Source organism: Muntiacus reevesi, chromosome 3 (genome assembly GCF_963930625.1).
Source record: "Muntiacus reevesi chromosome 3, mMunRee1.1, whole genome shotgun sequence".
NCBI classification, from domain to species: domain Eukaryota; kingdom Metazoa; phylum Chordata; class Mammalia; order Artiodactyla; family Cervidae; genus Muntiacus; species Muntiacus reevesi.
Window position 1 is genome coordinate 126352348 of NC_089251.1, and position 14102 is coordinate 126366449.

Consider the following 14102-nt stretch of genomic DNA (forward strand, 5'->3'; position numbering starts at 1 on the left):
GCCCCTTCATGGATCCGTGGGCCCTGGGAAGAGAGAACGTCCTGGGAGAGAGTGTTGGGTCCACGGGGAGAGCTTGAAGACCGAGCCCTCGGCTCCGCGACAAATGAGACACAGCCCTGGCCGTTCTTTAAGTTTTTTACACCGTCATTGCCGGTGGTGGGGAGTGGTTCCCCGGTTCCTTTTAACTGCGAGTTGAGTTTGCATTTCTCCCATGAAATGCACTTTGGGTACCTCCCTCCTCCAACAAGAACCAGGGACCCTAGAAGGTGTTCTTGCTGCTCCGCTCAAGCTTTAGTGGCAGAAAATTTGGAAAAAGCCCAGCTCTTGAGAAGTAGCGTAGGAAACAGGACACAGGCTTTGGTGGCCCTCAAGTGTGCAAGAAGGAAGTGAGAACGTTTTCCCCCTGACGAACTGAATCATTTTGTGTAAAACCAAGTTAAACAGGGCTGCATGCTAATCAGCATCCCTCCAGTGTAATGCGAATGCACGGGGCCTCCCCCCTTGGGTGGGTGAGGGGGTGTCCAGACTTTTTCTGGTGTCTCCATTGCCCATCTCCCATTGCTCAGAGGGTCAACCAAACCTTTTGACTTTGGGCTGAGATGAAAGCTGCCGGCTTTTCCCACTTGCGAGTGGAGTTTTAAATAGCCGGCTCCCACACAGTTGAGCAGCTCTACTCCCCCCAACCCCCCATCTTGCCTTCTTAGTTTGACTTAATTAGGGGGTGGAGAGTTGGGGTTGGTGGAGGGGGCTGAGTTCACGTAAAAACTGTCAAATGAGTTGAGGGGGGAAAGGACAAGAGAGGATGGAGAACTCCAACACAGAAAAAAAATCAAAAATCGTAAAAGGAAAAGGGGGAACTTGAAGCCCAGAAGTCATTGTTTCCTTTATTTCAAAGGGAAAAACCTGCCCGATTCTCATCCTTTTGATTGATTAAGGCCCTGAATACCTCGCAGGCCCAGAGTGACAGTCTCTGAATAGACTCGAGCGAATAAAGCGCAGTGCAGAGCGCGGGGCTGGCACTCGGGGGTGTGAAGGAGGCGAGTTCGCTGGCACTTACCAAGTTATAAATAAAAGCCTATGCACAATAGCACCTTCTCTAAGGACAGACAGTCTTTACAACACTCCTGGCGTCATATCCTGCTGGGGACACTTCAGCTCCTAGCCAAGACTTTGCTCCTTTTATTTTTCCAGCAGTTTAGTCTGAATACCATAATAAATTCCTGAGAACAAACGCTGCAGCCGGGCAAAACTTTAACATATAGATGAATCTCTGCCGGAGCATTGGGGGATCTGTACCTCTAGATTTAGAGCTGGGGCTTCTGAGAGGGTTTTTTTTTTTTTTTTTTTTTTTTTTTTTAAATCAAAAAGAGGAGATAATTTTCTTTCTCTTCCCCTTCCCAGGCTTCCGGTAACCAGGACTGGGGCCTCCGGCCACTACCTAAGTAAGCTTCAGTGTCCCGGCTGCCAGACGGTGAAGACAAAAGAACTTATCAGCACATCCTGGACTCTTTCTGGGAGGAACCCCATAGGGAAGACCCTCATAATAAGCCTAGGCCAAGGGGCAGGGGCCAGAGGAAGGAAGACTAAAGAGGTCTGGGTCTCCAATGCCTTCTTATTGGAACTGCGCCCCCTTCATTGGCTTTAAGCCGAGAAAGATCGGCGAGAGGCAGAGCCACAGGTAGAAAACCAGAGACATAAAGACACATAGAGAGACAGAACGAGAGGACGAGTTAGAGACGGAGGCACAGAGATACAGAGAGACGAGGAGACGGAGAAAGAGAAAGTCAAGGAGGGAGACATACATGGAGTGACAGATAGACAAGCACGGATCTCTGATCAGTCTCGGCATCTCCTCCGTACTGTCTCCGCCGGTTTCCCTGGGTCTACCCTTCTTTCCCCAGGTTAGAGGCGCAGCGCGGGTCCCTCTCCGGGCCGGCCGAGGCTTGGGCACCGCCGGGGATGGGAAGAGAAAGTGGCCGCTGTCGCCCAATCAGAGCGTATCTCCGCCACCCGGGACGGTCTCCCCGTCGGCCAATCGCAGCTCAGGGCTCCTGACCAAGCTTTGGGTGAAAGAACTAATAAATGCTCCCGAGCCCAGATCCCCGCACTCGGTGTCGCGACGGGAGGAGACTCAGGCCGGCCACGCTCCCGCCCCCGCCCCCCTCCCCGGCTCGTTGCCGAGCTCCGAGCCCCCTCCCCAGCGCTCCCAGCCGCGGGGCCGCCGGCCCAGACTCGCACCAAACTTTTCCGCCCTGGGCTCGGGATCCTGGACTCCCGGGGCCTCCCTGCCCAACCCCTTTCCCCGGTTCCACCTCGAGCCTCTCTTTGGACGAAGAGCGAGCAGCCCCCCTTCCCCGGGTCCCTCCTTTCTCTCCAGCCTTTTTGGGGAGGGGCTCTCCACGCTCGGGGGAGTTGCCTGGGGTCGCCAGCGCCTGTCTCGTCTATTTCGCCTTCACCTGGATATAATTTCCAAGCGAAGCTGCCCGCAGGATGACCACACTGGCCGGAGCTGTGCCCAGGATGATGCGGCCGGGCCCGGGGCAGAACTACCCGCGCAGCGGGTTCCCGCTGGAAGGTAAGAAAGGGCCTCTGCGCCGCCCAGATCGTGGGTCCGCTGCCAGGCTTCTCCACCCAGCCGGGGTCCCCGCGGGCCCCTTCGGCGCGTCCAGGAGCCCATTCCCGGGGTACCCCCATATCAGGAGGGAACAGTCGGGCGAGATCCCCTCTCGATTTTCTCTGGGTAAACGAAGCGTCCTCTCTCTGTAACTCCTGCCGGAGCTTGGCGGCCAGGCCTGTTCCTGGGCCGGTATGCTTTCGCCTGTTGTTTTGGAAATGCCTTGGTGGGGCAGGGATCAACCGGCTTTTGAGCACCAGCAAGCAACTTCTCAGCATTTTGTGCCCCCGAAGGCATCTCAAAACTACCCCGGCCTTTCCTGCATTCGCTAAACTCTTGTTAATTCTGGAAGGATTTTCTTAGAGGGTGCAAAGTTGTGGTGGCGCATGCCCGTGCAGAATCGTGCTGGGAAATTTTTAGTATTAATTGATTCCTTAATTAGGGCCCCATTTATCTCCAGCTTCATCTGGAAGTTTCCACAACTTGTTTGGGGGACTGCCTTTCAGTTAGTCTGAAGGTTCTGGACTCCAGGGAGGCAGGAGACCTTGCAAGTCCTTTTTAGGACTTTCTAGATAGTTTGCGAGGTTGGGGCGCTCGAGCTGGGATGCTGACTCTGCCGGCGCCTGGGCTTGGCCCTCAGTCTGAAATAGGATGTATTATTAATAATAACCAGAGCACCAGAGGAGGCGAGGGGCCTGTGAGCAGACTGGACTGTTGTCTCTGGCCCGAGGTGTAACAGGTGACTCGAGCTGACACCTGCGGCTTGCTTTCACTTGCTTTGACCTTTGGCTGCGGCACTCCTAGGCCAAAACCCAAAGGGTTGTCAACTCCTCCAAGTCTCTTAGAAAGAAAGACGCCCCAATTAGACAGGGTTTAATGCCAGCCGCAGAAGGCCTGGGTGAACTTCTCTCTGCAGGGAGGCTGTTCCTTCACCAGCCTCCTGGTCTCCCTCCCTCCCCCACCCCTGCAAATTGTCCCCTTTCTTGGGTCCAGAGGGAAGACAGGTTCACTAGAGTGAGTTTATTTTGCCCTGGCTGCTCCTCTCACACAAGATTACATGCCCTTGAACTGCTTAACAGTTTGAACAAGTGTGGTTGAAGTAGGGTCTCAGGTTGGGAGCCTGAATGTAGCAATTTCAGTGCTAAGGCTGTAACATGCGGATTGGCCAGAAGAGTGTGAAACTGGGGTTCCTCTTTTGGGCTGCTCTCCTCTCTCCCCAAATGATCTTCCATTTGTCTCTCTTCTTGCCTTCTGTTCCCAGTGTCCACTCCCCTCGGCCAGGGCCGGGTCAACCAGCTCGGAGGTGTTTTTATCAACGGCAGGCCACTACCCAACCACATCCGCCACAAGATCGTGGAGATGGCCCACCACGGCATCCGGCCCTGCGTCATCTCCCGCCAGCTGCGTGTGTCCCATGGCTGCGTCTCTAAGATCCTATGCAGGTATCAGGAGACCGGCTCCATCCGCCCTGGCGCTATTGGTGGCAGCAAGCCCAAGGTGAGCTTGGCCTGGCCCTGGAGGCCTCCTGCCTGTGGGGCCTGGAGTTAGCGCAGAGTGGGCAGCGGGAAAGGACTACCAGCTGGGAGTTTCTGAGGTGTTTTTTTCCCAAGTCTGGGAAGGTGTGTGTGTATGTGTGTGTGTTGGGGGGGGGGGTGCCGGTGGAGAGAAGGGTCTACAATGCTGTTTGAGTTGGTACTCCTTGGTAAATGCTAAGGAAAAACTCCAGCCTTTTTGCAAAGGAGATAAAGCATTTGTTTTTTTATGCCTCAGAATCCTGAAATTCTCATCAAACTGTTCTACTAGGCAGACACCCAAAGCATGCAAGCTGTCGGTGCTCACCTGTTGCTGGCTTCTTCTCCAAGTATCTCCCCAGCTCCCAGCGACTGCACTGCCCATTCCACATTTAATCCAAGGAGCCACTTTTGGCCTTTGGATGGTTTCGCTCCCAACTCTTCTCCCCAGTTGCCTCCAGTCCCAATTGTCTTCAAGGAATCAAAAGCTAGGGTGATTTGCTTTCTTTGTAATGAGCCGATGACTTGGCTTTTAAAAGGCAGTTTGGTGCTATCCTCAAATTATTTTGGTTCTCCTTACAAAAGGATAGAGAATCACACCGGCTATGACTGAGTGGGAGGGGATTGCCTTCAGCTGTCCTTTTTTCTGGATGTGGGGAAAATCCAATATAATTTTCTGGTTGCCACAGGGCAAAACCAAAAGGAGGGTTCTGGTAAACTGAAAATTTCCAGACAACTGCCTTTCCTTGCATGTCAGCCTGCTTTGCAACCTCTCTAAGAATCTCTGGAAACTCTTTTTCTTGGGGGGTGGGGGGGGGTGGGCAGGAATAAAGAGCCTGTCTTTCCAATTATTCATATTTGCTACCACTCTGACTTTTATTGGAGACTCAACTTTTGTGTTTCATTTTGCTCTTCACTTGAGCTAAAACCTTGAGTTCCTTTGGAAAGGCCCAAGTTACAGATTTAACCTGATTTCTTCAGCTCCTCTTTCAAGCCTGCCTTTTTTAGTTTCATTTTCATGTTGATTAAGAGTAAGGGGTTGCCTTTCTTTATTCCCAGGATCAGAAAGTACACCCCTTCCAAGAGGTCATACCTCTTCTTATTTTATCCCAACTGTGAGAGCTGATGTGGGGAGGAGAGGGTTGGGATGGTTTCCTCTCTGTCCCTTTTTAAAGTACACTGCTCAGAGAGTTGGGGTCCTTTTGCTAACCAGGGGAAACTTGCCATGGGGCGCAAGAAGGAGCATCCCGCCAGGCCCAGAGGTGGTGAGGCTGCCATATCGGGCCCAGAGGACTGGGTACCAACGCCGGTCTGCCGGTTCTCTTAAAGCAGGTGACAACGCCTGACGTGGAGAAGAAAATAGAGGAATACAAAAGAGAGAACCCCGGCATGTTCAGCTGGGAAATTCGAGACAAATTACTCAAGGACGCTGTCTGTGATCGAAACACCGTACCCTCAGGTACCAGGCGCATCTGCGTCTTCCCAAGGCGAGGCGTCAGTCGCTATTACGCGGGCGGGCCATCTGAACCATAATCACCCCCCAGTGATCGATCGGGACGATCGGGAGGCGGTCCCCCCTGGGGCTCTGAGATATTTACGAACTAGACGTTTTATGAGGGAGTGATCACCTGCTTGTCCTGGGGTTGAGAGACCGCCGCTCAGGGCTCCCCAAAGAGGGTTTCCGTCGAAGGGGCAGGGCAGGAAACGCGAGGCGGAGGCCGAGCGTTTATTAATATTGATGTTCCCTTTTAAAGAGAAACAAATGTTTTGGTAACCCTAACCGAAGGGAGATGGGGCCGCGCCAGCCGAGGCTTCTCCGTGCGCGCACGGGAGGGGAGGCTTCGGCAACGGCCGGGAGATTTTTTTTCCGGGAGAGTCCCAGGGACCATCCGGCGCCCCCGGCGGCCAGGGGGAGGCGAAGGAAGAAGAGGGGCGAGCGCAGGGCGAGCGCGAGGGCGCGCGGGTTTGTTTTTAATTAAAAGGAAACTCCCTCCCCACCCCCCACCCGCGAGAACGAGATATTTCAGAGCATGGATTTGTTTACCAGACTGGAATCTGGAAAAAATAAGCGGGGAAGAGTACATTTTCTTTTGATTTTTACAATAGGAAACGATTCTGCAGTTGAAATTTAAACCCTTTATGGTCTCAAAAGAAAAGAAAAAAGTCGAATTGCAGGGGACGGGTCCGCTCTTGTTCTTCCTGCCGTACCGCGAACCGCGGGGCGCAATGCCTTCGGGTTGGGGTGGGGGTGTGCCGGGTGGGCTGGCGGGAGAATTCTCTGAGGCTGGAGATCTAGAGACCTGACTGGAGTCAGGAGGGAGGCTTCCTACTGGGGAGAGAGGACCGGTACGTTGTTCCCGGCCCCTAACCCGGAGGTACGAGCTTTCCAGGCTCCAGTCTCCGTGATCCTAGAAGACGATTATACAATGAGGGGGTGGAGGGAGGTTGAGTGGGAGGGTGAGGAGGGGTGTAGAAGGACATGGATGCCCAAAGATGCAGGAGGGGGCAGAAGCAAACGGTGCAGGGCAGGCCTTTTTCACCCCCACTCCCATTAGGGGCTGGGGAGCCCCTTCCAGCATGGTCCTGCAAATCTCAGTCGTTTGCGCCACCTTCTTCCTCCCGCCTCCAGTGAGTTCCATCAGCCGCATCCTGAGGAGTAAATTCGGGAAAGGCGAAGAGGAGGAGGCCGACCTGGAGAGGAAGGAGGCAGAGGAGAGTGAGAAGAAAGCCAAACACAGCATCGACGGCATCCTGAGCGAGCGAGGTAAGCGGCGGCGCGCTGGGCGGCGCCCTGCGGGCCCTCGCCTCCCGGACTCCGCGCTCTGAGCTTGCAGGCTTCAGGGCTGCGCCTCGCCGGCTCATGTCACGGTCCCTCCTCGCTAGTATCTGCTGCACCCGGGTAAGGGCATTGACGAGAAAGACCCGAGATGCACCTTCATTGAATCAAAAAATCTTCTCTCTCTCTCTTTTCTGTTTTATAAATCTTTGTTCCGCACCACTCACAGCCCCTCGGAATCTAGAACTACAAATTGCGGTCTGGCTGAGGGGCTACCCTCTTGCCCGCAGGCTTGCAGGACTGAATCTGAGCAGTTTGGGGCTTGGGGGGCAGTCTTCGAGCCTCCCGAGGTTAAAGGAACTTTTTGCGCCCTTAGGAAAGGCCCAGACTCTCCAAAGAGCTTTCATGATTGGGGACAGGGGGTAGGCAGGGGGGAGAGGAAGAGAGACTCAAAACTCTTGAAGGCAGTAGGTTCTCAAAGTTTCATCACACTGATTGTGTACGTCGGTGGTTTTCCTTTGTTTTAAATTGGTTTTCAAGTGCGGTAGGGTTTGAACTGTGTGTGTCTGGGAAGAAAAACAAGCCTAAGATCTCGGTTACAAGCCGAGGGGCTCTGGGATCTCGGGTTCGCAGTGTGGGCGCACTTTGTCTTCCCAGGGGTGTCTTCTCCTTGGCTGGGATCTGTCAGCCTCAAGAGAAAACCTCCCCTGTGGAGCCTTAAGTGTAGCCTTGGGGTTTTCTTCAGAGCCCCACGGAAAAAGTCAACCCCGTGGGAGTTGAACGGGGGGATCTCTGGCACGAGGAGAATCTCCGCAGTTCTGCCTCTCAGCACTTTTGGCCTGGGGGATGGTTGCACCTCTTCCAAGGCCCAAAGAGGTGCCCGGCGTCCCGACCCACGCATGGCCTTCCCTTGCTGGGACTGAGACTCCTGAGGCTGAGTGGACTTTTGAGTTGACCTAGAAGGGCAGGCGGTGCTCCAGGTGGGCTTGGAGCGATCACCCACTTGGATCTGAGACCCCCGATGGTGGTGTCCTGGGTAGTACTGTGGGTCAGGAAACTGGCTGCTTCTTTTACTTCCATTGCTCAGCTCCAGCGCAGACCACTGGCCCCCCGTAGCCGGCAGCTTTACAAATCAATACAAAATCTGGACACAACCTCGAAGAGACACAGACATTACAAATCCAAACCATAGATTGTAGGGCTAAACTGATGCCTAGGTGCTCTGGCACACGCAGGCAATCAAGATATAAAAGTCCAGGGCAGGGTGAGCGGAGAAGACACATACCCTGTGGCTTCCCTCCTTTGAAGCAGGGGTCTCACACAGACTCAGTGTAAGCCCTTCTTTTTGGAGGGGTGCCTTTCTGCCCTGGTCATTGAGAGGATGCCTGACTTTTAGTCCCGGTCTAGCTGCTGTATTGGAGGTGCTGGGGAGGGAGGAAGGCGAGAAGCCAGCCAACCCCAAACCCACCGGGACCCTGCAGGCAGTGAACCCAGAGGGAGGCTTGGGAAGGGGGGTGGAGGCGGCCAGGCGTCGCTACTTGTTGCTGGAGGCGCCTGCGCCGAGGCTCCACCGCTCCCTCACCACACCGGCAACCGAGGGCCCAGGAGACAAAACGCCCCAAATGAGCTGGTCAAACATTTGTACAACTTTTCCAGCTTTTACAAAGAAGGCCTTCTCTACACAATCTACACTTGGAGATGAACTTGGGAGACAAAGCCGGGAGAGTCCATTGAAACTCACACTTTAGCTCGGCCCAGACAAAGCTCCCGCTCGCAGCAGCTTGATGTGAACAAAGGAAGGCAACCTTTTTATAATTCAAGGAGAAAAGAAGAGAAAACAGCCCCACAAAGGGCCGAGAATAGACATTATGGGCTTGCAATGAGGGATGAATTATTCAATGAGCCCCAAGAGCTGCTGCGCCAGGAAGTTTTATGGACTCTCCAGCCGTGGAAAAAGTGGCCATTTCACCTACAAAATGTTTCTAGCCTTTCGCGCGTCTAGCAGGGACTGCTGCCATTCAAGGGCAATTGCTACCATTTTTAAAAGCAGAGTATTCTCCCCAGCGGGGCTGAACCGTTGAAAACACACACATACACGCATCTCGGAGGCTGAAGTCTAATTTAATTTGGGGTTGTCAAGCAAGAGGCTGCGTCAGTCTCTTCAGCGCCTCTAGCTCCTTTTCCAGATGAGCCCTGGAGGGCAAGAGGGGCCCAGAGAAAGGACAGAGTGGAGTGGAGTTGGAAGGGAAGTTTAGAAATCTCAAAAAAGAAAAAGATTCCCTGTCGTTTGGGCAGCAAAAGTCGCAGGCTGCCCGGCTCGGAAAAGAGAATGAATGTTGATAAAGGGGTCTGAGCTCCCAGGCGGGCCCGAGGAAGGCCGTTTGAGCGTCCTGAGCAGAGCGGCGCGCACTCTCTGAAGCTTCCAGATTCCTTTTCGGCCTGCCGGCTGTTGCTAACTGGCTCTTCTCGGGTCCCTCTTTCTACTTGTCAGAGACTAGGATATAGGGTGAGAGGCACCCTGAAAGGGGTCAGAACAGCTCTCGTTCTTCTCCTCGGGGTCGCGTTCTTGATGGCCCCATTCACCTTCCCAGCTTTGCGTTGCCCCATCCAAGAAGAGCGTGGCGGACCGACCCGCTGCAAGCGCAGGCCAGTGCGCCCTGGCCCGCGGCAGTCTCTGCGCGCCCCTGCTTGGATCTGCACCTCCAGCTGTTTTGCCAGGGTGGAAGGAGAGGGTTAGGCGGCCAGGAATCCCGCACCCTTCCCAGGACCTTCTTCACTCCTCTTCCTTCCCCTCCCCAGTCGGCACCGAGAGCCGACCGGGCGCAGCCGGAGGAACCCAGCCCCGGTCGCGGCAACTGGGGGGCTGTGGGCACGGCCCGCGCCGCGGCCACTCAATGGGCGCCTCTGTTCCTCCCCCGGCGCGGCGGAGCGGGCCCGCGGGCGCCGCCACAATGGGCACGGCCCCCACTCCTGCGCCCTGAGCCAAAGCGCCGCGCCGCGCCGCCCCCTCCCCTGCGCTCCGGCCGGCTCGAAGCTTAGCTCGACGGGCTGCAGCCGACTCAATTGCCTCCTTTATGTCCTCCTCACTTTCATCTAGACACAGCCCGCCTCCCCCTCCTTCTTCTCTTTTTTCCCCCTTCCTTGCCTGAGGCTCACATTAGTGAAATTTCTGCAACCTCCCCCCATTTTTTTTTTCTTCTTCTTATTTTAAAGAAAGCCCTTAACACAAAAGCGGTGACTAATCAATAGAAACTGCTCCTTCATCAGCTCCTCCCCCCAGCCTCCTCCTCCTCCTCCTCCACCAGCGGCAGGGTGACGCTTTTCCTGTTTGTGAGTTTTGGGAAACATTTTTGCTTTGTGCCGTAATGGAATTAGAGGACAGATGAGGACTGTAAATGGACACGCGACTGCAAGACTCGCGCTTAAATATTTAGATGCAAAGTTACAATTACTGACTTGTTGCAGCAGCTTTGAAGTGGCAGCTCGGGGGTGCAGGGGGAGAGAGGCCAGATTGCCAAATTGATGTTTTGATTGGGGCTGGAGATACACTTTCATAGGACCCTAACCCTTTTTAAGAATCACCAGTGAGCGTGGGAGGTTTGCAACAATTTCAAAGTTTGAGCCAAGAGACCCAAGCATAGGTCGGTTGGAGCTTACCCTTCTTTTATATCGATCCCTTTCAATTTAACATTTATGAAAAGCACTGTTTTGTTTTGTTTTGTTTTATTTGAGAAAGTAAAAGTGACAAGTTTTGCTCGAGTTTGCAAACCTGTGAGCTTTTCTAAAATTAACGAAGACGACGTCATCTTTTCAGCGGGGCATAGGATAAAACAATTCAACACGTACTGAAGTTTTAAAGGTTCTGGAACGATTTCGTTTCCTGTGGGATCATGAACATTTTATCATTAATGGGAGCAGTACTGAAATCGAGGGGAACGAAAGGCAGTTTCGTGTCTCCCCCTCTCCACCCAACCCCACCAGTTAGCAGGGAAGGACTTTTTGGCGCGAGGCAAAGGGCGGGGGGCAGGCGGGGGCGGGGAGGGGGGAAAACTTTCCCACAGATTAAAATCATGAGCTATAAGATCTTAGGTTTGTGGCATCGGAACCTTTATTAAAGTGGACAGCCCGCTTTCCATTTGTCAGAATCACGAGTTTGAACCCCATGTCGTCTCTTGTCTTTGGTGGGTAAATTTCATGTTTTTTGAAGCCCTTAAAATACTCAACAAGGAAATATCACCCATTTAAAAATCTATGGGAAATACCAGAACTTGAGTTAAATTGAAACAGCACGCTGTGTTCTTTTCGAGGAGGTAACGGTAACGATTTTCCCGCTGGACCGATTTGAAAGGAAGCAACCGAGATCAGATTGTAGCTTTCTTTTTCGCTGGTTGGTTTTGTCTGGTTGACTGCTGTCGGCTTACTTTATAGCCTTATTGAAAACATGCAGATTTTCTAATTAATGCTTGAAATTGTATGTTTATTTTGAAGTTTGATTTGCTGGGTGATAGCACCGGAACGGAGACGTTGAGGCTTCAAGTGCGTAATAATTACTGAAGGGTCATTTAAGAGTCCCCAGGGCTATGCAATAAAACCCATCCGCGCGGCGAGGTGGAACCAGCAAGTGCGCCTGGGTTCAAGGGGTGGAATATGCGGAAATTCATCAGGTGAATAGCAGTGTCGCCACCGAACTCAGATTCAACGTTCATGAGTATATGTATTTTGAGAACAACAACAAAAATCCTTCGTAACCATGAGGTTAAGTGTTAACGTACGCAGATAGTCAATAAATGTTAAAAGCCTCAACAACAGCAACAAACAAATGGTGAGAGTTTCCTCAGGGTTGGGGGCAGAGAAGGGTCTGTTTGGTAGGGTCCTGCTCCCAGGTAATTTATTTATGCGGGTAAATAAAGATTAAAGAACCATTAAGAATGTACATATATAACTAACAAGACAGTAAAAGGCAATTAAGCAGTCAGTGTAATGCCTTATCTCACTGGCTGCTCTGGGGTTGTTTTACAACAAGGAATTAAAATCTGAAAAGGAAGTTTTCAGCAGCTCTGGCCAAATATTGATTAAGTAGCTGTTTGTTGATACCATTGTTACGCATTAAAAGGCCAGGATCGCGGCCTCTCAGTGGCCATCTTCCATTGTGAAGGATTCTTAACCACTGAGATCAAAGCGGGATCATTTCAACTTATCTGTCTTGGAAAATCCCCCTTTTCCTCTGAAACCTCTAAGGAGGATTGACCGAATTCTCTTTAAGAAATAGGAACCGAAACCAGTTACATGTCCTAGGTTTGTAGAGAAGAGATTCATGGGGTGTTTTTAATTATCCTATGGTGATTTCTTGTTTAAAACTTAAGCTAAGATGGTGAATTTATCATCAAATAGATTCTCCTTGGCGGGGAGGCGGTGGGAGGCATGGAAGCTAAGATCCCAGTGTCCACTAAATTTCTAAATATGGAAGTTTTACTGAAGTTGCCTTCCAAGCTGGAATGATGTAAAGGCAAGATGTCAGAGTTTTATGTAAAACTAGGTGGGGAATAATTAAATACACAGGAAACTGGGAGTTAGATTAACTGCATTTCCCTACATATGTTTCCACAATTTTTTCTGTTTATGGATGGTTAGATGAGTCCCATGTATATTTTTAAACCTCCTACAATGTAGGAGCAGATATGTGTTTGTTTGTGTGTGTAGTTTGTGCATCGTTAGAGTTTATTTATAAGTTGGTCACTATGAATTATGCTGGCAGTAAACTATACCCAGTTGCACACACACACAGAAAGGTTTATTTGTCCTGTGGCTTACACTTTCTAGAGTCATCAGAATTTGAAGTAACAGCACAGCTTCTCAATTCATACTCAGCACTGCTGTTGAATGCTAGGAAAAATATTTCCCTGAATAATTTTATTACTTTTTTGGACTGTTGATTTTTCGATGAACTGCTAGACTTTTTTGTTTTGTTTTGTTTAAGAATTCAATATATTTGGAAAGATTTTTCTTTTATTATGAGAGCTAAAATTCCTGCAAAGGCTCTTTTGGAAATACCATCTCTGTGCTTAATTTGCAAATTCCAACAAATCACTCTAACTGAGGTTGTGAAATTTATGCCAGATTCGGCTTTGGATATTCAAGTGAGCATCATGGATCTGCCTGTGGGGGGGGGAGGCAGTTTTCTGAAGCCCTTTCTCTGTGTTCATTTCACTACTAAATAATTGTGCTTAGAGACTTATTTTTATTTTATTTTATTTTACTATGTCATTCACTCTTGAGCAAGATGAATCTTGACATACAGAGTCAGAATCATTAGTGAGTATTTTCTAACATTTTCTATTATAATTCCCAATTAATTAATAATCTGTCTGTGCTCAGATATCCTTTGAAATAGTCCCAATCCTTGTGCATTGGGACAACTGCCTGAAATAGATTAAGCTGCAAGTGTGAGTCAGTGCAGATTGATTATGACTGCCTTGTCCTGGGTCCAGATGCAGCACTTGAGAATTCTTTGCTTCATTTTTCACGTATATGTGTATTTCATGTTTCACGTACATGTGGAGTGAAAGTGACTGTCCCCTCTTGGATATCAGGCTATGTGTTCATACACTGCCAGGGGGATGCAGAGTCATCCTCTGAGTGGAGCCTGACCTCAGTACCAAGGCAGAATTACTGACTTTGACAGTGGGCTTATTTTAATTATATCTCAATAAGGTTAGAACAAATATTTGATGTTATTGTTGAAATAAGAAAGTGCTGGCTGCCTTAGCTGGAGAATTGTGATTGAAGAAAGTGAAAGGGAATTTCAGAAGTTGCTATTCTCTTGGAAGATGCACACCAAAGTGGGGACAGAGGATCATCCTCTACTCTGCTGGGAATGGTTTCCTCACCCCATTCGTCCTGCCCTCGGGTGGAGAGTGGCACAGTTCTGCTTTCAGCTTTATGTTGTGGTATTGGGCCAAATGCTAACTCCAATAGTGTTGAACTTTTGCTGGAATGGGGTCATCTCTTTCCTAAGAAAGCATCCTCTCACATTGTCTGTGATGGAATTATGCCCTCAAATGAACAGAATATACTTTCCAGTTTGTATCTGGAACATGTAGTTATCAAAATGCCCGTTAGGATTATAAAACCTTTATTTAAGACAGATGAGTTAGAAGTTTCACCAGTGTCAAAGGGAATTATGAAAACCATGGAAAATAGT

At 50.8% G+C, this 14102-nt stretch overlaps 1 protein-coding gene across 2 annotated transcripts in view; it reads left to right on the plus strand.

Annotated features, from left to right (window-relative positions):
- Positions 1 to 2477: 2477 nt before the first annotated feature.
- The window catches only part of PAX3 (paired box 3), a 94588-nt gene continuing 82963 nt past the window's right edge, over positions 2478 to 14102 (plus strand). Inside the window, exons 1-4 of one of the 2 annotated variants that reach the window (XM_065927637.1) lie at positions 2478 to 2575; positions 3876 to 4111; positions 5455 to 5584; positions 6755 to 6889. In XM_065927637.1, the coding sequence (XP_065783709.1) occupies positions 2491 to 2575; positions 3876 to 4111; positions 5455 to 5584; positions 6755 to 6889 (586 nt within the window). In that variant the 5' untranslated portion in view covers positions 2478 to 2490. The remainder of the gene's footprint in view (positions 2576 to 3875; positions 4112 to 5454; positions 5585 to 6754; positions 6890 to 14102) is intronic. The other variant, XM_065927638.1, reaches the window with a different exon arrangement.